The 26,049-nt window shown below is 48.4% G+C and overlaps 2 protein-coding genes across 14 annotated transcripts in view; one reads left to right on the forward strand and one right to left on the reverse strand.

Moving 5' to 3' along the window:
- Positions 1-7,810, forward strand: part of CDH23 (cadherin related 23) — a 524,046-nt gene extending 516,236 nt beyond the window's left edge. For 10 of the 13 annotated variants that reach the window (XM_064269675.1, XM_064269673.1, XM_064269676.1 and 7 more), the window contains 6 exons: positions 2,465-2,785; positions 2,932-2,972; positions 3,117-3,177; positions 3,657-3,786; positions 3,992-4,114; positions 5,479-7,810. In XM_064269675.1, coding sequence (XP_064125745.1) covers positions 2,465-2,785; positions 2,932-2,972; positions 3,117-3,177; positions 3,657-3,786; positions 3,992-4,114; positions 5,479-5,805 — 1,003 coding nt within the window. In that variant the 3' untranslated portion in view covers positions 5,806-7,810. Of the gene's footprint in view, positions 1-2,464; positions 2,786-2,931; positions 2,973-3,116; positions 3,178-3,656; positions 3,787-3,991; positions 4,115-4,522; positions 4,628-5,478 lie in introns of all 13 variants that reach the window. The other 3 variants (XM_064269677.1, XM_064269691.1, XM_064269690.1) reach the window with 2 other exon arrangements.
- The window catches only part of PSAP (prosaposin), a 41,911-nt gene continuing 22,639 nt past the window's right edge, over positions 6,778-26,049 (reverse strand). The window contains exons 5-14 of the mRNA XM_010589207.3: positions 18,035-18,235; positions 17,470-17,613; positions 16,049-16,105; positions 12,007-12,138; positions 10,576-10,671; positions 10,052-10,238; positions 9,804-9,961; positions 9,413-9,493; positions 9,008-9,115; positions 6,778-7,943 (exon numbers count right to left, since the gene is read on the reverse strand). Of these exons, the coding sequence (XP_010587509.2) occupies positions 7,908-7,943; positions 9,008-9,115; positions 9,413-9,493; positions 9,804-9,961; positions 10,052-10,238; positions 10,576-10,671; positions 12,007-12,138; positions 16,049-16,105; positions 17,470-17,613; positions 18,035-18,235 (1,200 nt within the window). The 3' untranslated portion in view covers positions 6,778-7,907. The remainder of the gene's footprint in view (positions 7,944-9,007; positions 9,116-9,412; positions 9,494-9,803; positions 9,962-10,051; positions 10,239-10,575; positions 10,672-12,006; positions 12,139-16,048; positions 16,106-17,469; positions 17,614-18,034; positions 18,236-26,049) is intronic.

Genomic DNA, 26,049 nt, shown 5'->3' on the forward strand with positions numbered 1-26,049 from the left:
GCCTTAGTTTCCCCATCTGTGAAATGGGAGGATTGTAGCTAATATAGGATCAAGCCGGGTCCTTTATGAGGGTGTCAGGAGCCCTGTAAGATACAAAGCTATATTAGCCAGGTAGGCTTTTGTCCTTTGTTTGTTTGTTTGTTTTGAACATTTTGTTGTGGTTTGGGTGAAAGTTTACAGAGCAAATTATTTCCTGTTGAACAACTTATACACACCTCGTTTTGTGACATTAGTTGCAATCCTCTCAGTGTGACAGCATTCTAGCCACTTCCTCCCTAGGGTCCCCATTTCCATTTGCCCAGCTTTCATGCCGCTTCCTGCTTTCTGAACTTTGTTTTTTGGGTACATGCTGCCCTTTTGGTCTCGTATGGTTGATTGTTCTGGGGAGCACATTCTTCACAAGTGTTATTGTTCGCTTTATAAGCCTGCCTATTGTTTGACTAAAAGGTGATCTTTGGGAGGGGGTCCGGTTCCAGGTTTGAAGGGTGTCTAAGGGCCATAGTCTCAGGGGTTCCACCAGTCTCTATCAGACCAGCCAGCCTGGTCTTTTATATGAATTTGAATTTTGTTCTACATGTTCCTCTCATTCTGTCCAGAACCTTCTGTGATCCCAATCAGAGCAGTTGGTAGTGGTAACCAGCCATCATCTAGTTCTTCTGGTCTCAGGCTAGTGGAGGCCTGTGTATCATGTGGTCCATTAGTCCTCTGGACTAATTGTTTCCTCGAGTCTTTGATTTTCTTCACTCTTTTTTGCTCCAGACAGGAAGAGACCAATAGTTGTATCTTAGATAGCTGCTTGCAAGCTTTTAAGACCCAGTTGCTACTCATCAAAGTAGGATGTAGAACCTTATCTTTATGGACTATGTTATGCCAATTGGCCTAGATGTCCCCTGAGATTATGGTCCTATGCCCTCAAGCCCAGTGACTCTGTCCCTTGAGGTGTTTGGTTGTGGCTGAGAAGTTTTCAGAACTTTGCCCCCTGTGTGCTCTACTATGTTCATAGATGCCCTGTCTATGCTCCTGGGTGTCCTCCCATGTGCCATCCCACGCCTGTTCAGCTGACATATCTGCCACTCGTAATTTATTGTTTGTTATTCCTGTTACTGCAAGATTTTGTGTGTGATAGTATTTACCACTGTTGCCTTTTACTTTGCATACCTCTCAGAGTCTCCCTTTACCTTGGTCATGTTGTGCTGACCTCCCCCTTATTGTGTATTACCTTTCCCTTCACCCAAGTTAATATGTGTCTACTATCTAGTTAGTGATTTTCCCTCCCTCTCCCTCCCATCCCTGGTAACCATCAAAGAATGTTTCTTTCTGTGCGTAAACCTTTTCTCAGCTTTTTAAATAGTGGTCTCACACAATGGCTGTCCTTTTGTGATTGACTAATTTCACCCAGTATAATGCCCTCCAGATTCGTCCATGTTGTGAGATGTTTCACAGATTGGTTACTCTTGAATATCTTATAGTATTCCATTGTGTGTACACACCATACGTTGTTTATCCACTCGTCAGTTGATGGGCGCTTCAGTTGTTTCCATCTTTTTGCTATTGTGAGCAATGCTGCAGTGAACATGGGTGTGCATATGTCTATTCATGTGACAGCTCTGAATTCTCTAGGCTGTATTCCTAGGAGTGGGATTCCTGGATCATATGGTATCTCTATTGCTAACTTTTTAAGGGAGCGCCATACCGTTTTCCACAGTGGTTGTACCATTTTACAGTTCCAACAGCAGTGTATATGGGTTCTAGTCTCCCCACACCCTCACCAGCATTTGTTGTTTTCTGTTTTTGATCACTGCCATTATTGCTGGGGGTGAGATGATATCTCATTGTTGTCTTGATTTGCATCTCACTAATGGCTAATGGGGGGGGGGCAGTCCTGGTGGCACAGTGCTAAGAGATATAGCTGCTAACCAAAAGGTCAGCAGTTCAAATCTACCAGCTGCTCCTTGGAAGCCCTATGGGGCAGTTCTACTCTGTCCTTTAGGGTCACTGTGAGTCACGATCAACTTGATGGCAACGGGTTTTAATTGCTAATGGGAGCCCTGGTGGTGCAGTGGTTAAGAGCTCGGCTGCTAACCAAAAAGATCAGCAGTTTAAATCCACTAGCCACTCCTTGGAAACCCTATGGGGCAGTCCTGCTCTGTCCTGTAGGGTCACCATGAGTCGGAATCGACTTGACAGCAACAGGTTAATGGCTAATGATCGTGAGCATCTCTTCTTGTATTTGTTGGCCACTTTAATGTCTTCTTTGGTGAAGTGTCTGTTCATGTCTTTGCCCATTTTTCAATTGGATTGTTTGTCTTTCTGTTGTTGAGGTGGTGGACTTTAATTTTAAAAGGCTTGCAGGGGGTGGTGAGCTCTGAGAGCTCAAGGTGGGAGGAGGGCAGGCTGTCCTGGGCGGGACGAGGTCTTGGTGGATGGCCGAGGATGGGAGCCGGGTTCCTGGCCTCTTGTCCAGGGTGATTCAGATGATTGATGAGAACAAGGAGCAGCTGCGGAATCTTTTCCGGAACTACAACGTCCTGGATGTGCAGCCGGCCATCTCTGTCCGGCTGCCTGATGACATGTCTGCCCTGCAGGTACCCCTGGCGGCCCACCAGCCCCCACAGCCCCTTGCTGCCCTCACTGCATGTGGAGGGGCACTGCTACCCGGGCTCTGGCCCAGGCGTCCCACTCGTGCCTGTCCCTCCCTCCCCCAGATGGCGATTATCGTCCTGGCTATTCTCCTCTTCCTGGCAGCCATGCTCTTCATCCTCATGAACTGGTACTATAGGACCATGTGAGTGCCCCCACGCCACCCCACTGCCCAGAGATAGGGCCTGACCTGTCCTGCTCCTGGGACGGCCACAGAGGCAGCAGGGCCGTCTGGGCCTCTGAGATGCCAGCCTGGCTCCCCCACCAGCCCCTCTCTCTGCTTCTCTGCAGACACAAGAGGAAGCTCAAAGCCATTGTGGCTGGCTCAGCAGGTGAGTGAGGGCTGCAACAGAGGGGAGAAGAGGAAGGAGTGGGAGGGGCTGGGCCCAGGCTCCCCCCACCCAAAGCTGGGTGTACCCCTCCTCTTCTTGCCCAACCCTCCCAGGGCCCCTTGCTCCCAGCCCTTCTCCCTGCAGGGAATCGCGGTTTCATCGACATCATGGACATGCCCAACACTAACAAGTACTCCTTTGACGGGTGAGTGGGGTCCCCAAGCCCGGCCCTGTCCACTTTGGGAGCCTGCGGAGGACCCAGCTGGCGTGGAGGACTCCCTGCAGGCCCTCAATGGCTGAGGGAACGAGGCTGACTTAAACCTGAGGTGTGGGCGCCCCCTGCTGGGCTGACCATCGCTCTCCCCTCACCCTCTGAAAGGAGCTGGGCTCCCTACTCCTGATCCAGCCCCTAGTTCCAGGCAAAGTAGACTGTGGTCACCTGGTGCAGGGTGAGGCCTCTGCACCAAAGCTGATCCAGACTGATATGTCATCCTAGTTCTAGCGGGATCCTAGGGTGGAAGGAGGCACCCAAGGGTGACGAGGCGCTGCTTTCTACAGCCCCACGCCCCAGCTCTGTGAAACACACTGCAGTTGGCCAGGGGAAAGGGCAGGGGTTACGGGTGAGACAGGGAAGGCATCTTTCCCCTTGAGCCTGCCCCCACCCCACCCACTCCGCACCCACAGGGCCAACCCCGTGTGGCTGGATCCTTTCTGCCGGAACCTGGAGCTGGCCGCCCAGGCCGAGCACGAGGATGACCTACCAGAAAACCTGAGCGAGATTGCTGACCTGTGGAACAGCCCCACCCGCACCCACGTGAGCTGGGCAGAGGGCGGGGGTGGGGCACGTCTTCGCCGCTTGCCAAGGAGTTGGGTTCTTTGGGGGTCATTGTCTGCCGTGTATGTATCTGTGTGTTTATGAACGTGTGTTTACATGTATGTGCGTGTTTTTATGTGTACGACTTTGTGTGTCTGCGGTGGGACAGGGATCTCCTGCTCCAGCTAACGTCCCCTTTCCCCAGGGAACTTTTGGGCGTGAGCCAGCAGCTGTCAAGCCTGACGATGACCGGTACCTGCGGGCAGCCATCCAGGAGTATGACAACATTGCCAAGCTGGGCCAGGTCATTCGGGAGGGGCCCATTAAGGTGAGGCCCTCCCAGCAGGCTCCTGTACCCAACCCCCAGGCTGAGCTTAGACCCCACTCCCAAGGACGCAGGGAGGGAGGTGCTTGGGAAACACTTCTGTTCCCCTGCAGGCTCAGTGACACCCATCCTTCCACCAGGGCTGAGAGGCTCCTGGGCCCTGGGGTTGATAAAGAGCTGCTTCGGCTGCAGCAGCTGAGGCTGAGGTCTCAGGTGTGAGCTGACCTGGGTCCTGGCTGAGGCTTGTCACCTGCTCCACTCCAGTCCTCTATTCTAGGATCGGACACCCATGCACCCTTAAATTCAGTGACTCCCGGAGTCACCTTCCATCACCTCCATCCAAGTGATGGGGTGAGGTTGGAGCAGGCAGGGAAGGGCCTCGGTTGGGGGTTAACCCTCTCCTTCCCTCAGGGCTCACTGCTGAAGGTGGTCCTGGAGGATTACCTGCGGCTCAAAAAGCTCTTTGCACAGCGGATGGTGCAAAAATCCTCCTCCTGCCACTCCTCCATCTCTGAGGTAGCGGGGCGGGCAGGGAGCTGTGTGCCGTGCCCCAGCCCTGGGGGTGCTCTTTCTCTTGCTCTCCTGTCACCCTTCTTGGTGTCAGAGACTCCGCAGCCGGGCCACACAGCAACGGCAGGCATCCCGGAAGTCAGGCAGCTGGGTCTGTTTTCTGGGCTCTGCAGGGGGCTTTCACAGGGATGGGGGATCCTCAGATCTTAGGAGCCCCAAAAAGATACCTCAAAAGGGTGGTTATCATTTTGGGAAATTAGCTATCAGGGTCTGATAGGCCTACATGTTGTGTGTTTGCCTGCAGTGGTTATGTCAACATTTAGGCGTCAGATTTTATATGAAAACCCAGATTGCTTGCCAGGCCCACATTCCCAACTGGAATTGGCAAGAGCTGAATATCCCCTACTTTAGGCAGGATGAAGAGGAAACTTTTTGGTTTTGGTAGGCAGGATGAAGTCCACCACACCCTGTTAACCCTTCCAGCTTCATCCATGGGCACTTTCTACCCGACCCCAAGAGAGGTGATCCCACCTCAAGCCAAGTTGGTAACAAACCCAGACACCACTGCATCACAGAATTTTTATAGATCATCAAAACGAATAGAAAAAAACTTCTCTTAGGCAGTCCACACTCCGAAGAACACACCATTCACACCCTAAGTATCCACAGTTCCCTTGTGCCCCCAGTTTGAGAAACACTGCCTGAGGCTGGACAGCCTGCGGTGGGAGCCTGGGTCCCTTGTCTGGGGAGGACAGGACAGAACACGAGGGTCTCTGGGGCCACACACCTCCTTGCCCCTCGGCATGGACCTGAGTAATGTGGGGGTCCCTGAGGCATGGGGGGCTGGCCTTTTGCAGCTGATCCAGACCGAACTGGAGGAAGAGCCAGGGGAGCGCAGCCCAGGCCAGGGCAGCCTGCGCTTCCGCCACAAGCCGCCCATGGAGTTCAAGGGCCCCGATGGGATCCACGTGGTGCACGGCAGCACTGGCACGCTGCTGGCCACCGACCTCAACAGCCTGCCCGAGGATGACCAGAAGGGCCTGGGCCGCTCGCTGGAGACACTGACGGCTGCCGAAGCCAGTGCCTACGAGCGCAACGCCCGTACTGAGTCCGCCAAATCCACACCCCTGCACAAGCTTCGGGACGTGATCATGGAGAGCCCTCTGGAGATCACCGAGCTATGACTGTCAGGGGAGGCCTCACTGGTGTGAGCAGCGCCTGTCCCTCTGTGCCTCCCTGGGCAGGGCCAGCGGGGTCTGAGTCCCTCCCCAGGCCAATGGGGGTAGACGACCTCGGGTTGGCCCCCGCATCAGCTGCTTAAATGGGTTTTACTTTTACCAGACACTCATTCAGCATCTGATCTCTACCTTCATAAAATTTGTTATTTTTTTAAGAAAAAACAAATGCTAAGCATCTAAGGTAAGGTCACTGGGGACCCAAGAGTCTGACCAGCTTAGCTCTTCCCCTCCCCATTCCACCCGCAGCGAGCACGCCTTGCGCCCCCCCCTCCACACACAGAGCAGGGGCCCAGAGCCTGGGGGAGGCAGGCCGAGCGCTGGCACCCCTGCCTGCCCAACACCTTCACTTCAGCTCGCCTCTGCCACATCCCCAGCTGGACTACATCCCCAGCTGGACATCCAGGTGGGGGCAGGAGTGACCCCTGCTTTCCACACAGACACAACGGTCAATGGCAACGAAGAGCAGAGTGTTCATTTCATCGGCTTCCCAAACACACCCAGCTTCTGAAATGACTGATGTTCCTTGGATTTTGAATGTAGAGTATTCGTGTGTATTCCTTTTTTAAATTAAGTTATTCCCTTGATATCTGCCCCTTCATTTTGTTTAACTGGTACTCGATGAAGTTTTTGGAATGGTCTGTTTAAAAAGAAAAGGAACTCATGAGGAACCAGCAATATACTCTGGCTCTGGGCAACTCCTGGGGGGCTGGCCGGAGGGAAGGGGCAGGAAGCTCTGGCCTGGGGCTGCCGCTCGGTCTCTCTGGAAGGACATGGGGGGTTTCTTTTGGCCACTTAGCTTTCTTTCTCTGGCCAAGAGGAAATGCAGGACTGCCGGGCATGAAAGAGGCCATAGCCTCAGAGCTAGTCGGACACCAAACTCTTCTGGCTGAGGCATCCCAGAAACACTCAGGGTCCAGGTCTGGCTGAGAGAAGTTTATTGTTAAATCACAGAAACTTTAGTGCAAAACAGACAAAAATCATTAAGTCCGTTTACTAGTAACAGCCCATCTCCCTGCCTTTGCTTGGTATCACCTGGCAACCAGAAGCAGAACAGATGCTGTGGCCAAACAGAAGAGGCGGTGGCGCAGCACAGCAGCTGAGGCCAAGGGAGGCACCCACTTCCACACCCAGCAGAGCCCTTGGCCTCTCACCATCCACCAGGAAGCTCCTCAACCACATTTGAAAGGGAAGATCAAAAAGAGCATCTATGAGTGGGGGAGGCTATGGCTGCCCAAAGCAACGGGGCCCGCGATGGTTGGGCAGACACTAAACAGGCATGGGGTGGCACCAGTGTCTCTCACACACACACACACGTGGAAGCCAGGCCCACAGGGTCGCCACACAGAGCTAGCAAGTTACGTTCAGCCAGAGTTTTCCCTCCCACCCAGACCGACAGAACCCCGAACAAGGAACCACAAGGAAAAGACACATGGAAGCTGAATCAGGGTGAGCCCAGGACAGCAAACTCTTGGTCCAGCCACTTCCCCTGAACCATCAGTAGCTTCTCTCTGAATCTGCGCTAGTACAGCGGGAACTACACTGTTTGAAAACCCTAACTAGTCTGAGCTTCTGTTCTTTCATATATAACTGCCTTTGTTTTGCTTCTTTGTACAGCAGCCAACAGACCTGGGAAGGGGGAGGGTCCCTCCTTAGCGTGGGTGGAGCCCTCAGAAAGCCCAAGCCCACAGATGTCCAAGCACCTGGCCAGGCTCAGAACAAGGCCCCGGGTACAGAGAGGGTGGACAGCCATCTGTCAGGAAGCACTGGCTCATGCCAGCACCAAGTGGCCCCCCCACCCCATTGTCACTATGCAAGGGCAGGCTAAGACCCCCAGGCGCAAAGAGAGGAGAGACACTGAAGTGCTATGTCAGCGGGAGGGAGGTGCCTCCCACATTGACAGCAATGTTACAACAGGGACTTCAGAAACGGGGTGGGGGAAGAAAGTCTATTTTTAAAACAAAATCGATAGATGTATGCGTTCATTCCCCCCCAGCTACACAAGTAGGAAAGAAAAGATGCTGCGGCTTCTCCAGGATGGAACATTCCCTCTAGTTCCACACGTGACGTTTGCAGTGCTCCACAGCCTGGGAGGAGAGAGGAAACTGGTTTTAATCTTCAGATGACAGACTCCATTCCTGGCCTATTAGTATCAGACGTCACCCAGAAGGGGGACCCATTATCTTGCCCCAGGTCGGCCAGATGGATCAATGCTGAAGACCCAGGACAGTATCTCATTTAAAAGCTGGCAACTGTGGGCACCAGGGTTTTGGGGGCTCTAAGACAAGGTCCACAGCAGCAGACACAAAGCCCTCCCATGTTTTACAGAGGCACACCCAGTGCGGGTAGGCTGCAGAGGCCCCCGAGGCAGCCCCTCCTCACCCAATGGTCTGAGGCACACACCAGCTAGGCTTGAAAAGTGCAGCCACGGACGTTTACCCACTCAGGACAGCAGCAGAAACCAGTCCCACCACTGACCTCGCTGGGGTAGAGGTGAGGTATAGACAGCTGGAGCCTTGTAGGAAGGGGCTGGGCGCGGCCAGGGTGTGGCCTCTCCGCCCCTACCTGAGGTGGCCCAAGACCTGAAGCAGATGTTGTAACCTCCCCTAATACGGGTACACTCAGCCCCACTGATCACGAACCCCAGCAAAGAAGAAAAAGTTGCGCAAAGGAAAATTAAGCAACGGGCCTGTGCAAACCTCTCCACCCAAAAAGCAGCATGGCCACCCAAGTGGTGGTGGCTCTACTGGGCCAGCGTTGGCCATTCAAGAGGAGCTCTGGTTGGCCAGGGAGTGAAGACCCGGGCAGGGGCCAGGCAGCAAATTCGAAGGCGTTGAGCAATCCCTGCTGGTGACCTTGTGCAAGTCTGACACTGTCACAAAGGACATGAAGCAAGGAAGTAGACATATCCCCAGCCCAGATCCCCCAAAGCCAAGAGTATATATAGTCAGCCCTGTCTTTGCTGCTCCTTAGCTAGGTGGCCATGAGTAAGCCTACTCCCCTCCCCGGGCCTCAGCTTTCTCACTAGACAGAGGTGGGGGAGAGAGTGATCACTAAGGCTCCTGTTAAAGCGAAAGGTCAAGAGGGCAGGATGGGAATGCAGAGCTGCCCTACACACAGGCAGGCTGTGGAGCAGGGCTGAGCTACTTACATTGCACTGGGCTGCTGTCTCCATGTTCTGGCACCAGTAGCTCGGGCCCCAGACACACTTCTCAGTTCCCAAAAGAGGCTTACTGACTGAGGGGCAGGCTCCCACCTCCTATACAGTGAAAAAGGGCAAAAGAATTAGATCTGCCCAAGTAATCCTTTTCAAAACTTCTAAAAGCAGGTAGACTCAGGGCTCTGACTTAAGACTTTACACACCAGGGTTGTGAATCAAGCAATCGGCCTACAGCCTCCATTCCCCACCTCCTTGGCTCTCCCACACTCACTCAAACACCCCCAAGGCCCCCGAGACTGCCCTGTGGTCAAAAACTCTGAGGAACCTGTCCAGGGTCCACGTAGTGTCTCGCAGGTCATACCCGCCCAAAGGAACTCACCACCTGGCAAAGCTTACCAGGCACACGAAGGACGGGTCCATCACCTCCACCAGGATCTCAATCAGCACGGGCTCATACTGGGTCACAAACTCATCACACTGTTACAGAAAACAGAGACAAGGGTCCAGGTCAAGGCATGCCCAAGCAGAGTAGGGCATTATGGGCCCAGAGGGGGCTGGACATGCTCTACTTCAGAGACCCTGGGGTCTCCCCTCCCAGCTGGCCCACCTCCCTCCCCTGAATATGGTCTCATGAGCTCTCACATTATTTTCTTCCAGTGGGTCCACCTGAGGCAGGAATTACCTCCATGGACTCCAAACCTCCATTGGGAGTACCACGTGAGCTTTCCTAGCCTCTACAAGCCCCAAGCCTGCTCGGACATCGGGCTGAAAGCAGCCCTGGGCATACCTGCTTCTTGTAAGGGTCGGGCAGGAAGCTGCAGCCTTTCTCGAGAGCAGCCAGGATCTCCTGCTTTGTGCTGTTCTTCTCCAGGTTGTGATCCAAGTAGCTAACCAGCTTCTTGCACACCTCACAGAAGCCACCATTCTTCTGTTGAGTCACGTGTGCTACAGAAGAGAGTGCAGGCTCAGTGCGGGCAGGGCCCTCCTGAGGCCCCAAGGGGTGGCCGCCCCACCAGCCCAGCCCACTGGGCTCACCCGTCAGAGCCGGCAGCCCCTGCGTGGAGCAGAGGTGAAGCATGCTGCACACCAGCTCAGGGCTGACCTCCTGCAGGAGGATGGACAGGATGGAACTGCCATATGTGTCCACCACTTCCTGGCACTCTTCAGACATGGAAGTGGGCAGTTTTGAGCATACTTTCTCCAAAGCACGGATTATTTCTTCCTGAAAGTCAACACAGGATCATGTGAGAAGCTGGGAGGCTGAGCAGGAGTGGTAAAGTCGGAAAATACTAACTAGGAAGCCAGCCAACAGCCAGGTGTTACTTCCTCCCCAAAGACTACAGCCACAAAGCAGGGCAGAATGGCCTGCTTCAACCCAGCCCAGAGGGGCCTCGTGGGGCAAAGGGCCTTCTAAAAGCTGGGGCAGCGGTTGTACATATTCCCAGTCCAACACCAGCAAGGGCCAAACCCGCCTCTTCTGTTAGATTCTCCCACTAGGACATTTTGGCTCAAGGACAAGAGAGCGGCGTCCGCTGCAGAGGGCAGCGCAGTCCACATACCTCAGTCTTATTGTTGTCGATGAGTTTAGCCACCTCCTTGACCACGTACTCACACACCTCACAGTAGACGCTCGCCTTCGCAGGGGCCAGGTCCTTCTGGTGAAGGGTGCAAGAACATTTTAGTGTGGAGCCCTCACCCCTGGGTCCTGCTCCCCTGATGGAGAAGGGACACAGAGGCCAGGGGCAGGTTACAGGTTACAGTCACACAAACAGTCCCACTAAATTCAAAATGATCTGCGCTAGGCGCCCGCCCCTGATCCAGGCCTCTACCACCGCCACCACCCCCTGCCTCCCCAAACAAGACAAACTGATACTTGAGCAGACAGGAACAGTTCCTCTAGAACTGTCCGTGTGCTGCTCTGTTCTGTTCTAATTATTTCAGGTTCATTTTGGAGGCCTCAGGACAGAGATAGCGTGAGGGACTCTAACACTATTTAATAAAGACAGAGTTTTAAGCACATTTTCAGGTCTGTTGGGCTTCCCAAGTCTCATGAGCACCTGAGACTGCTTTTCTAGCACTTCCTGTGACAGGGAAACACTCTTTGCCCACACATCTAATGCCAAGTCGCTAGCCACAGGCGTCTACTGAGCACATGAAATGTGGCTAGTGTAACTAAAAAAATTAACTATTTAATTTCATGTCATTTTAATTAAAGTAGCCATAGGCAGCTAGTGGCTACTGCTCGGGGTGGTGCAGCTTTAGAGTGTAACTCTGCAGTGGTTCTTCAGGGCCTCTGGCCATTACTTAGGTCAGCAGGAAGGATCTGGAACTGCGAGCACCTCGACTCGGGAGACAGCAGGTGGCAGTGCTTCCCAGACGCCACGGGGCACCTTGGCCCTTCCTGTGGGCCACGCTCTGCACGCACAGAGCAGCAGACCGGGAGAGAGACGGCTGGCTGTCCAGTGAAAGGGGCAGTGTGGCAGGTAAGAAGCCGTCAGCCTGGGCCTAAGGAATTAGGACGCGAGTCCCAGGAAGGCAAGGATATCATTTTGCTCACCTCTGTGGCCTCACCCCTAAAACAGTGCCTGGCCCACATGGTGTGCTGAACACAAATTCAGTATGGAAAAGAAGTAGGATTTTTACAAAGTGAAGGAGAACACGCACACGCACGCAGCAATCCCACAGAGGCTTCTGCCAGAGTGCACAGGGTGTTCCCAGGGTGTCGTTTTTACAGTGGCTACAGTACGGGCAAGGACCCAGGAAGTGTATCTGAAAGGTTAGGCTGCAGCAGACGCAGAAGAGGCACCTTGAATGGCATGCTGCAGGACGGAGACTTACTGCCATGAGTGCCTGAACTCCAGGCGGCTGCAGGTACGGAAGCAGCCACAGGCTAGAGGCTCACTGTGAACGCGGGACGCAGCCCACCAGGCAGTGGTGGGACAACAGCCCCTCTGCAGTTGGAATCAGGACCATGCTGGGACACCTGGTACCTTAATGGGCTCCACCAGCTCCAGGGCGGGGATGACATTCTCCGCGGCCACCTTGGCAGGAATCAGAGTCTGCATGGGCATCCCCTTCACCTCGTCACAGAATCCAGCCAGCCCACAGATCTCCTTGGGTTGCTGAGGAGAGCATGCGAAACCCATCAGTTGCAGGCCCACGCCCCACCTCCCCTCACCCTACTCTCTCTACACAGGCCAGAGGGCTGGGGACCCACTCCCCACCAGAAGGGCAGAGTCCACATTAAATTTAAAGGGGCAGTTACACCTGGAGGAGGGAGCCCAGACAGAACCACTGTTCTCTGCTGCTCCAACCAGGGGCATCGTACGGAAGCGAAACTCCCCACACCTTTACCAGGCAACTGCAGCGTCTTCAGGCACCACTGGTCTGCTCTAGAACCTGTTTTTCAGTTGAGCTGGCTCCCTCTCGGTAGGAAGTAAGGTGTATATTCTTTCAAGAGGATGAAATACTATCCCCATAAGCTAACAGCCAATTTCAGAGGCAGGACCATTTCAATGCTGCATTAAGGGGAATCAATGACTTTCTAAAAACCACATTCCAGGTTCACAATCCCACAGACACAGTGCACATAAACCCAGGTTCTCCCAAAGTGGTCAATCACTGCAATTCACAACGTCCCTGGATTGGACCCCTTCCACTATCCAAGCACCAAATCAGAGAACTAGACAGTTGGGACATCATCTTGACCATGACACTGTGATGATGGCTGAGGGAGAAAAGTACACATACTTTGTATACTCCGCAAACCAAAAGTAACCAGCACCCAGCTCTGGGCCTGACGGCATCTGCCTCCCATCACCAAACCATAAAGCCGCTCACAGAAAATGAGACCTGTGACAGGAAGACAGCTAGACCATGACTATAGTTCCTCTTGTTTTAACGCCTAGAAGGCTCTAGAATTAAATAAAGTTGGGTAGTCTAGAAAGTATACCCCAAGTAACCCTGTCTTTGACATGCCTTAAGAATGAAAAAAAATAGACTGGGGTGGAAGTTATAGCAAATGTTTTAGAAAAAAGACACCAAGATTCAGTAGATATGTGGAGACTTAGTTCAGGATCAGGCATGTTCTACTTCAGGAGGACACTTAAGGAGGCCCAGGCGAAAATTCAGGTGTTTTACCCAAAGGCCTCTGCCTTTAGAGCTCAAGGTACTTTGGGAAAATCTGTAACCCAGAGACAGCTGGTGGTGCTCAGAAGCGGGCAATGCTCAGTATGGCCCCCAAATGGGAGAATTGGCCCTGTGGCCCTATCAAGCATTCATCAGATGGAGGAGCACGCAAGGCCTGGGGGCTCTGTTTCTGTGTCATGAGTTGATGGCCTGGTTATCAAGTGGTCTGGTGTGGCTCCCGATCCCACAGATCACCCCATCACCCAGAGAGACAGAAGCTACAATCAAGAGATAGTTTCCAACTCTCCGGATCCAACAGACAGGGGAACGGTCCGCTAGCTGTATGCAAATTATTTGCTCATGCAACAGATGCATTTCTAAAAACACGGCTAAAGGCATGCAAGGCTCACTCGTTGAGACAGACACAAGGTGTGCCACTGAAAGTCAGGCCTCTGCTCAAGAAAGCCTAGGCTCCCTCCAGGGCCACCCATGGTTCCCTCACCACACAGCCATGTTGACCGTGAACTCTGACCAGAGTGCAAGGCTCTGCTGGCTTACTGACCCCAGAGGAGGTGGTGAGACCCTAACATGGAGAGTTCTGGATCACAGGGAAGAGATGCAGACGTTCCCTGCAGCCTCTGAGCACAGAGGGAGGGACCCTGCCTTTCCTGATCGTTCCTTGTATCTGTCAGAGCTGATGGCACCAGACAAAAGCAAGGTGAGCAAAACAGCTGAGAGAAGCAGCAGACGGCTACTACAAGCAAATCCCCACCACATACCTGGTCCTGCTGTTGAGAACAAAAAAAAACAGGAAATCGGAGGTGAAAACCAGAGAAAGGAAAGGACACAAGAGTTAAGAAAAATTAAAATAACAACAATCAAGCAGTTCACCAGGTATAAGGAGGTCACAAAGTGGCTTAGGGAAAATACCCTGGCAGTCAGGTATAAGCAACCTACCTGTTCCTACTAGTGTATCGTGTGGACAAGGGGTCCCGGAAGCCACTCTGGGCCCAGCTGCTGCACCATCCCCATGTCCCTGACACACCACATTATGCTCAGAACTCGGGGCAGCAGGGTCCCCTGCCCAGAAACGCCACCCTAGGAAAGGGTCTCCAACCTCAAAGGCCCTCTCCACAGAGCAGTGATCGGCAGCAAAATGAGAAACACGGGGCTGCCCAAAGGAGGAACAAAGTACCCCAATTACATAAAATACACCCAGAAGGGTCTCCACCGCCCGAGGCCTCGTGGCAATCTACCCCAGGGGGCCTAATGCCAGCCAGGAAGGAGGACGTGACAATACAGCAACAGCCTTAAAACATGGCTTCCCTTGGATTCAGCAACTCAGTCTTCAAACCCACTGCCGTCTAGTCAATTCTGGCTGGACAGAGTAGAACTGCCCCACAGGGTTTCCAAGGAGTGGCTGGTGGATTCAAACTGCCGACCTTTTGGTTAGCAACGGAGCTCGTAACCACTGGGCCACCAGGGTTCCAGTTAATTATACTAAGGCGAAAACAGGGATATGCATATACACTTGGCTGTGAAGATCCCTATGCCTTCTACTCCCAAGGGCAAACAACCTAAGCATCAAATAACAGGGGAATGGCTACATAAATTATGTTCTATCCACACAGGAGAGTATTATGCAGCCACTTAAAAAGCATTTGTCAAAGACTATTTAATGAGCAATATATTTTTAGGCAAAAAAAAAAACTACAAAGTACAAAAGCGTATACACAATATGATCTCATTAATGTTTTTAAAAACCCCAAATGATTTCTGCTTTGGGAATTACTACCCATATTTTTAAAAAATTTCCATACAGCATAACTTTTATAACGAGAAAAATATTTTTAAGTTAGCTCTAAGGAGCCATAACTAAACCAAGCCACATCAAAGGCTGACTTTCACCTACTTCAGGCACATGTCTTTTTAAGATGCCTTTAAACTTTTTGGACACCCTTTGTTCTAAAAAATGTGAATAACAATCCCAAATACACTCTACTGGATTACTTCAGTGGTTAGACCAGGGGTCACTAAGCTTTTTCTGTAAATGTTTTAGGCTTTGTGGGCTCTAAGGTCTCTGCAGCAACCACTCAACTGTGTTAAACGAACGGGTACAGCTGAGTTCTGACAGACCTTTATTTACAAACACGTGTGACGGGCCACAGTTTCTGACCCCTGGGGGTTGGGAACAAGCTCAAGGACTAAACGTAAAAGTGCAACTTCATACACTCTCGGGTTCAGACAGCAACGTCAACTCTTAAGAACTTACGAACCTCTGGTCACATAAGACTTTGCTGAGAGCAGCTCAGGACAAGGGAATGTCATCTCAAGGACGTGTATTTTTCTGCCGTATGGATGCTTTCAGAATGCCCGGCTCTGGACAAAGATTTTCTGCATGGGGTTGGCTAGCCTTGAGCAAAGACTGTGATCAGTACTTTCTACTCTGATTATGAAGGAACGCCCCTACCACCTGAATGCATCAGAAGCACGTGGGTTAGGGGCAAGAGCAGCAACTACTGCTAACACTGCCGCAGTGCACAGGGCCAGCTCTAGGGGGCAGGATCCTCCTCCAGAACTCAGGCTTGCTACAGAGCAAACTATTTCTACAGGTCCCAGGGTTAAGGCCAGATCCTAGAAATCTGATGGCCAGCTCACATGTGCAGAGGCGAACGGACTGCCAGGAAGCCACCACGGCAGTCCTGGGGGTCCGGCTGCTCTGGCCTGTCCCGTCCCCTGGGAAGGGGCAGTTACCGAGGCTGCAGGGGAGAGTCAGCGGGTCAAAGAGGGCTTGTCTGGGCCCAATTCAGTAACCCTGTGGTAAAAAGGGGCAACTGATCCATATGATTTTCAAAATTCCTGGGAAATACAAAGTGTGAGACCAAGAACAAGGCTGTCACCTACCATATGCATCACCATCTGGACAGCAATCTCTGAATACTGGTTGATGTAGTTCTTGCACTGGGGAGAAAAACAGGCTGTTAGTTAAACTAATCACTGAAACAACACACAAAAATACAGGGGGAAAAAAACTGCATTTCCATCAGTGACTGGTAACTATCAAGCAAGTTTCTAAGATGGGACAAGGTGAATGTCTGTTCTCGGCAAGTTTTAATGACAATTTGGTCATTCTGTAACTTATCATAGAAAACGTGTGCAATAGGTGTTTTGAAACCATTTTCAAGGCCATTTAATGGGGTCTTACAGATTATGTCTTCCAATCTCCCTATTTTATAGCTACGCTTGTCCCAAGATCATAGAGCAACTACTGAGTAACAGTTTACAGGGAACATGGCTACACAATACAGCGTTTAGCAATTACTGCTCGAATCTATTACACAATCTTGGTCTGATTAAGGCTTAAATCTGATAGAACCAAGTTATAATAATTTTGAAAACTGCCTATTTTCATACAAATCAAGGCAGTCCCTGTAGCACTCACAGACTAGCTCCTCTCATACTTGGGGCACCTCCACGGGGAGGCCTCACAGAGGGTTAAACTGAGGAAAGCAATTAAAACAGTAACATGCAAACAAACATACTTTAATAAGGCTTAAGAGATATGTTAGTGGCTCCCAGCCTTTCAAGTACCAATATCTCTAAAGAGTTTATGTCAACAGAGGGGAACCCTGAACTCCACAGCTGGCCATTCCCTCCAGTAAAGGGAAGAAACAGTCAACTTGATCCCAAACGGGAGCTATTACAACTACCTTCCCCACATTCCAGTCTAGCAGAGGGTTCCAGGCATATGGAACTAAAGCACTAGATTGATGGGTTTTACACATCAATCTCACGAGCATGGTTAATGGAACAGGCTTCCAGAAATAAAACCACCTAAGGTGCTGACAAAGAGTTTCTGAGCCTGCAGGACTAACACTTGCCAAGGTAACAAAGGCTTCCCGGGTGAGCCTTCTGCAAATCAGCCTGCCAGCTTCTGATGGTCAAGAACCCTGCCTGCTACAGGGGTACACCACCTTAGGAGTACAGGTCATATACAACAGCCAGTCTTAAAAACAGGGTTATAAACGGTTCTGGTGGGAAAAGAAAAAAAATTCTTTCCAAGAGTGTTTTTCTTCCATGATTTTATGCCCCAAATTTTGCTACCTAACAAAGTACTATATCCAACCAAGTATTAGGAAGTAGCCACCACCCATCCTGGCTGCTTTCTGGAAAGAGGACAAGGGAGTGGTATGAATAATCTTAACTTCAGTTAGGTCAGAACTTAAAATGGTACTTCAGGAAGTGGTGGGTAGTTCTCTAGGTTCACCCCCACGGTTTCCCTGGCCCAGAACACCCTCTAGTGTGTGAAGAGGTCAGAGGTTTACCACGTCAGCCAAGCTAGGCCCCAGGCGGTCACACTCCTCCTTGACATGTTCCACCAAGGCCTCGACAAAGGTGGAGTTGGTCCTTATGGCAATCTGGACGTCAGTCACCATCTTAATGCAGTCCTGACAAACGTCCCCATTAGCCTGAAGAGACAGGGGCGGTTAGGTTGTAAACACTGCACACTTGTATAGCAGCTGAGAGGATTCAAATTCCTATTAAGATGTCCTTAAATACCCATGCTCGCAGTACAAGAGGGTGAGTTCAAACCAGCTCCTAATGTGTTTTTACAGGCTTTAAAATTACTGACAGGTTTAAAATCAACTGGGCATTCACTATAGTAAGACTTAATAGGAAAGGGGAAAAACTCGTCTGTTTTGGAGATCCCATTCTTCTGAACCTCCAGAGTCCAACACTGAAGACTGGCCTGTGCTACCTGCAGAGTCAAACGCAGGCCTAGGCCTCCAGGAGAACCATGCACACTGAAGCCAGGCCTCACTGCCCCTGGTCAGGTGTCTCTAATCCCACCAGAAGCTGGGCCCCCACCAGCCTGGCCCACTGCCTTACCTTCGGCTGGGGCTTGCTGTGGGGCCCCTCCTGAGGGTAGAGGAGGAGGGGGATATTGGCCATGAAGGGAGCCACCACCTCAGACGTGTCCAGTTCCGGGATCTTGTTGGACTGGAGCTGCTTCTGGCGATTCAGCTCGGCCAGGCGCTTCTGTAGAGACCGGCAGAGCTTGAGAGCGGAGCACACCTCCTCAGGCCGGCTCTGGCAGGGAAAGGGGTCCAGCTGAGAATCCTCTCCCCGGGGGAACAACACAAGCCGCCCCATTCCTTCCAATTGGCCCCTTTTCTTAAATCCCAGGAAGAAATATAAAATGTTTCTGTTCAAGCTCAAACTGTTCAGTACATCTGAGAAGGAATGAAAATATTATCTCCACTGAACTCACACAGGCTCTTCTTCCTACGTGCCTGGTAGGGGGAAGGGCTACCAGCAGCTCTGGGCTCCGTCCCCGCCCCCATAAACAATCCACTGGTTTTAAATACCTGCCATATGCTGACAGCTCCCAAGGTTACTTATCTCTTACCCTAACTCAGGAGTCTCTGGATGATGCAATAGTTTAACACCTCTGGCTGTTAACCAAAAGGTTTGGAGGTTCGAGTCCACCCAAAGGCATCTCTAAAGAAGGCGTGATGATCTACTTCCAAAAAACCAGCCACTGAACACCTTACAGAGCACAGTTCTATTTGGTCACACGTGGGGTCGCCATGAGTCAGAGCTGGCTTAACAACTGGTTGGACTGGTACCCTGACCCACATACACAACAATCCCACCTCACCTCTCAAACTTAACACATCCAAAACGAAAGCGAGCCTTGATTCCACCCCGCCCCAGCCTCCTCGTCCTCCTGCGTATGTCTGCCGGCATAGAGCTCCACCACCACCTACTTAATCCTTCCCTCATGCACCCCCCCCAGCACATCAGTACATTTGTCCTCCAAAGCAGAACCCGCACTGTCCCAACCACACCTCACTTACCTGCTGTAACTTCCTAACTGTTCTGTCAGCCTCCCCTCTAAAAAAGACTCGCCAGAGGCGGGGCCAAGATGGCGGACTAGGTAGATGCTACCGCGGATCCCTCTTGCAACAAAGACTCGGAAAAACAAGTGAATCGATCACATACATAACAGTCTACGAACTCTGAACAACAAACACAGATTTAGAGACGGAGAACGAACAAATACGGGGAGGCAGCGATTGTTTTCAGAGCCAGGAGCCAGCGTACCAGTCAGATTTTCTGGAAAAACTAGTTTCCCAGTGATGGCTCAGAGACAGTGGTCCATATCAAACCACATAAAGAAGCAGACCATGACAGCTTCTCCAACCCCCCAAACAAAAGAATCAAAATCTTTCCCAAATGAAGATACAATCCTGGAATTATCAGATACAGAATATAAAAAACTAATTTACAGAATGCTTCAAGACATCACAAATGAAATAAGGCAAACTGCAGAAAAAACCAAGGAACACACTGATAAAACTGTTGAAGAACTCAAAAAGATTATTCAAGAACATAGTGGAAAAATTAATAAGTTGCATGAATCCATAGAGACACAGCATGTAGAAATCCAAAAGATTAACAATAAAATTACAGAATTAGACAACGCAATAGGAACTCAGAGGAGCAGGCTCGAGCAATTAGAATGCAGACTGGGACATCTGGAGGACCAGGGAATCAACACCAACATAGCTGGAAAAAAATCAGATGAAAGAATTTAAAAAAATGAAGAAACCCTAAGAATCATGTGGGACTCTATCAAGAAGGATAACTTGCGAGTGATTGGAGTCCCAGAACAGGGAGGGGGGACAGAAAACACAGAGAAAATAGTTGAAGAACTCCTGACACAAAACTTCCCTGACATCATGAAAGACGAAAGGATATCTATCCAAGATGCTCATCGAACCCCATTTAAGACTAATCCAAAAAGAAAAACACCAAGACATATTATCATCAAACTCGCCAAAACCAAAGATAAACAGAAAATCTTAAAAGCAGCCAGGGAGAAAAGAAAGGTTTCCTTCAAGGGAGAATCAATAAGTTCAGACTACTCAGCAGAAACCATGCAGGCAAGAAGGGAATGGGACGACATATATAGAGCACTGAAGGAGAAAAACTGCCAGCCAAGGATCATATATCCAGCAAAACTCTCTCTGAAATGTGAAGGCGAAATTAAGATATTTACAGATAAACACAAGTTTAGAGAATTTGCAAAAACCAAACCAAAGCTACAAGAAATACTAAAGGATATTGTTTGGTCAGAAAACCAATAATATCAGATACCAGCACAATGCAAGGTCACAAAACAGAACGTCCTGATATCAACTCAAATAGGGAAATCACAAAAACAAACAAATTAAGATTAATTAAAAAATATAAATAAATAAATAAAATAATACACATAACAGGGAATCATGGAAGTCAATAGGTAAAAGATCACAATAATCAAAAAGAGGGACTAAATATAGGAGGCACTGAACTGCCAGATGGAGAGTGATACAAGGCGATATAGAACCATACAACTTAGGTTTATACTTAGAAAAATAGGGGTAAATAATACGGTAACCACAAAATGCTATAACAACTCCATAACTCAAGATAAAAGCCAAGAAAAACGTAACGACTCAACTAACATAAAGTCAAACACTACGAAAATGAGGATCTCACAATTTACTAAGAAAAACGTCTCAGCACAAAAAAGCATGTGGAAAAATGAAATGGCCAACAACACACATGAAAAGGCATCAAAATGACAGCACTAAAAACTTATTTATCTATAATTACGCTGAATGTAAATGGACTAAATGCACCAATAAAGAGACAGAGAGTCACGGACTGGATAAAGAAACACGATCCATCTATATGCTGCCTACAAGAGACACACCTTAGACTTAGAGACACAAACAAACTAAAACTCAAAGGATGGAAAAAAATATATCAAGCAAAAAATAAGCAAAAAAGAAGAGGAGTAGCAATATTAATTTCTGACAAAATAGACTTTAGACTTAAATCCACCACAAAGGATAAAGAAGGACACTATATAATGTTAAAAGGGACAATTGATCAGGAAGACATAACCATATTAAATATTTATGCACCCAATGACAGGGCTGCAAGATACATAAATCAAATTTTAACAGAACTGAAAAGTGAGACAGACACCTCCACAATTATAGTAGGAGACTTCAACACACCACTTTCGGAGAAGGACAGGACATCCAGTAAGAAGCTCAATAGAGACACGGAAGACCTACTTACAACAATCAACCAACTTGACCTCATTGACTTATACAGAACTCTCCACCCAACGGCTGCAAACTATACTTTTTTTTCTAGCGCACATGGAACATTCTCTAGAATAGACCACATATTAGGTCATAAAACAAACTTTTGCAGAGTCCAAAACATCGAAATATTACAAAGCATCTTCTCAGACCACAAGGCAATAAAACTAGAAATCCATAACAGAAAAACTAGGGAAAAGAAATTAAATACTTGGAAAATGAACAATACCCTCCTGAAAAAAGACTGGGTTATAGAAGACATCAAGGAGGGAATAAGGAAATTCATAGAATGCAACGAGAATGAAAATACTTCCTATCAAAACCTCTGGGACACAGCAAAAGCAGTGCTCAGAGGTCAATTTATATCGATAAATGCACACATACAAAAAGAAGAGCGAGCCAAAATCAGAGAACTGTCCCGGCAACTTGAACAAATAGAAAGTGAGCAACAAAAGAACCCATCAGGCACCAGAAGAAAACAAATAATAAAAATTAGAGCTGAACTAATATATATATATTTTTTTAATGAATGAGAGAACAGAAAAACAATTGAAAGAATTAACAAAGCCAAAAGCTGGTTCTTTGAAAAAATTAACAAAATTGATAAACCATTGGCCAGACTGACTAAAGAGATACAGGAAAGGAAACAAATAACCCGAATAAGAAACGAGAAGGACCACATCACAACAGAACCAAATGAAATTAAAAGAATCATTTCAGATTACTACGAAAAATTGTACTCTAACAAATTTGAAAACCTAGAAGAAATGGATGAATTCTTGGAAAAACACTACCTACCTAAACTAACACATTCAGAAGTAGAACAACTAAACAGACCCATAACAAAAAAAGAGATTGAAACGGTAATGAAAAAACTTCCAACAAAAAAAAGCCCTGGCCCGGACGGCTTCACTGCAGAGTTCTACCAAACTTTCAGAGAAGAGTTAACACCACTACTACTGAAGGTATTTCAAAGCATACAAAATGACGGAATACTACCCAACTCATTCTATGAAGCCACCATCTCCCTGATACCAAAACCAGGTAAAGACATTACAAAAAAAGAAAATTATACACCTATATCCCTCATGAACATAGATGCAAAAATCCTCAACAAAATTCTAGCCAATAGAATCCAACAACACATCAAAAAAATAATTCACCATGATCAAGTGGGATTTATACCAGGTATGCAAGGCTGGTTTAATATCAGAAAAACCATTAATGTAATCCATTGCATAAATAAATCAAAAGATAAAAACCACATGATCTTATCAATTGATGCAGAAAAGGCATCTGACAAAGTTCAACACCCATTTATGATAAAAACTCTCACCAAAATAGGAATTGAAGGAAAATTCCTCAACATAATACAGGGCATCTATGCAAAGCCAACAGCCAATATCACTCTAAGTGGAGAGAACCTGAAAGCATTTCCCTTGAGAACGGGAACCAGACAAGGATGCCCTTTATCACCGCTCTTAGTCAACATCGTACTTGAAGTCCTAGCCAGGGCAATTAGGCTAGACAAAGAAATAAAGGGCATCCGGATTGGCAAGGAGGAAGTAAAATTATCACTATTTGCAGATGACATGATCTTATACACAGAAAACCCTAAGGAATCCTCCAGAAAACTACTGAAACTAATAAAAGAGTTTGGCAGAGTCTCAGGTTATAAAATAAACATACAAAAATCACTTGGATTCCTCTACATCAACAAAAAGAACACCAAAGAGGAAATAACCAAATCAATACCATTCACAGTAGCCCCCAAGAAGATAAAATACTTAGGAATAAATCTTACCAAGGAGGTAAAAGACCTATACAAAGAAAACTACAAAGCTCTACTACAAGAAATTCAAAAGGACATACTTAAGTGGAAAAACATACCCTGCTCATGGATAGGAAGACTTAACATAGTAAAAATGTCTATTCTACCAAAAGCCATCTATACATATAATGCACTTCCGATCCAAATTCCAATGTCATATTTTAAGGGGATAGAGAAACAAATCACCAATTTCATATGGAAGGGAAAGAAGCCCCGGATAAGCAAAGCATTACTGAAAAAGAAGAAGAAAGTGGGAGGCCTCACTCTACCTGATTTCAGAAGCTATTATACAGCCACAGTAGTCAAAACAGCCTGGTACTGGTACAACAACAGGCACATAGACCAATGGAACAGAATTGAGAACCCAGATATAAATCCATCCACATATGAGCAGCTGATATTTGACAAAGGACCAGTGTCAGTGAATTGGGGAAAAGATCGTCTTTTTAACAAATGGTGCTGGCATAACTGGATATCCATTTGCAAAAGAATGAAACAGGACCCATACCTCACACCATGCACAAAAACGAACTCCAAGTGGATCAAAGACCTAAACATAAAGACTAAAACAATAAAGATCATGGAAGAAAAAATAGGGACAACCCTAGGAGCCCTAATACAAGGCATAAACAGAATACAAAACATTACCAAAAATGATGAAGAGAAACCAGATAACTGGGAGCTCCTAAAAATCAAACACCTATGCTCATCTAAAGACTTCACCAAAAGAGTAAAAAGACCACCTACAGACTGGGAAAGAATTTTCAGCTATGACATCTCAGACCAGCGCCTGATCTCTAAAATCTACATGATTCTGTCAAAACTCAACCACAAAAAGACAAACAACCCAATCAAGAAGTGGGCAAAGGATATGAACACACATTTCACTAAAGAAGATATTCAGGCAGCCAACAGATACATGAGAAAATGCTCTCGATCATTAGCCATTAGAGAAATGCAAATTAAAACTACGATGAGATTTCATCTCACACCAACAAGGCTGGCATTAATCCAAAAAACACAAAATAATAAATGTTGGAGAGGCTGCGGAGAGATTGGAACTCTTATACACTGCTGGTGGGAATGTAAAATGGTACAACCACTTTGGTAATCTATCTGGCGTTATCTCAAACAGTTAGAAATAGAACTACTATACAACCCAGAAATCCCAATCCTCGGAATATACCCTAGAGATACAAGAGCCTTCACACAAACAGATATATGCACACCCATGTTTATTGCAGCTCTGTTTACAATAGCAAAAAGCTGGAAGCAACCAAGGTGTCCGTCAATGGATGAATGGGTAAATAAATTGTGGTATATTCACACAATGGAATACTACGCATTGATAAAGAACAGTGATGAATCTGTGAAACATTTCATAACATGGAGGAACCTGGAAGGCATTATGCTGAGCAAAATTAGTCAGAGGCAAAAGGACAAATATTGTATAAGACCACTATTATAAGATCTTGAGAAATAGTAAACCTGAGAAGAACACATACTTTTGTGGTTACGAGGGGGGGAGGGAGGGAGGGAGGGAGAGGGTTTTTTATTGATTAATCAGTAGATAAGAACTGCTTTGGGTGAAGGGAAAGACAACACTCAATACATGGAAGGTCAGCCCAGTTGGACTGGACCAAAAGCAAAGAAGTTTCCAGGATAAAATGAATGCTTCAAAGGTCAGCGGAGCAGGGGCGGGGGTCTGGGGAACATGGTTTGAGGGGACTTCTAAGTCAATTGGCAAAATAATTCTATTATGAAAACATTCTGCATCCCACTTTGAAATGTGGCGTCTGGGGTCTTAAAAGCAAACAAGCAGCCATCTAAGATGCATCAATTGGTCTCAACCCACCTGGAGCAAGGGAAAATGAAGAACACCAAGGTCACACGATAACTAAGAGCCCAAGAGACAGAAAGGGCCACATGAACCAGAGACCTACATCATCCTGAGACCAGAAGAACTAGTTGGTGCCCGGCCACAATCGATGACTGCCCTGACAGGGAGCACAACAGAGAACTCCTGAGGGAGCAGGAGATCAGTGGGATGCAGACCCCAAATTCTCATAAAAAGACCATACTTAATGGTCTGACTGAGACTAGAGGAATCCAGGCGGCCATGCTCCCCAGACCTTCTGTTGGCACAGGACAGGAACCATTCCCGAAGACAACTCATCAGACATGAAAGGGACTGGTCAGCGGGGGGGGGAGAGAGATGCTGATGAAGAGTGAGCTAATTAAATCAGGTGGACATTTGAGAGTGTGTTGGCAACTCTTGTCTGGAGGGGGGATGGGAGGATAGAGAGAGAGGGAAGCTGGCAAAATTGTCACGAAAGGAGAGACTGAAAGGGCTGACTCAATAGGGGGAGAGCAAGTGGGAGTAGGGAGTAAGATATATGTAAAATTATATGTGACAGACTGATTGGATTGGTAAACGTTCACTTGAAGCTTAATAAAAGTTAATTAAAAAAGACTCGCTGCCATGGAGTCCATTCCGACTCATAGCAACCCTACAGAACAGAGCAGAACTGCCTGCCCCATAGGGTTTCCAAGGAGCAGCCGGTGAATTCGAACTGCCGACCTTTTGGTTAGCAGCCAGACTCGTGGACCTAGACCACAGCCATGTTAGTCTCCTCCTTAAAAGCCTCGAAGGGCTTTCCAGTGTATCTGGAATCCTTAAGCATGGCCTGAAAGGCCTTGTATGATGTGATCCTTGCCCACCTCGCCAAAACCTTGGTCCCACCGAGTGACACTCCTGCCCCACTGGCTGCCTCAGTTTTTCAAACACCTCTTACTTCTCAGGACTTTTCCTGATTCCACAAAGCTGACTCCTGCTAAACACCCAGCCTCAGGCACATGGTTTGTGTCCATTAAGACATGCTGACTAAAAGACAAACATCCTTGTAGCT

This window comes from Loxodonta africana, chromosome 16 (genome assembly GCF_030014295.1).
Source record: "Loxodonta africana isolate mLoxAfr1 chromosome 16, mLoxAfr1.hap2, whole genome shotgun sequence".
NCBI lineage: Eukaryota > Metazoa > Chordata > Mammalia > Proboscidea > Elephantidae > Loxodonta > Loxodonta africana.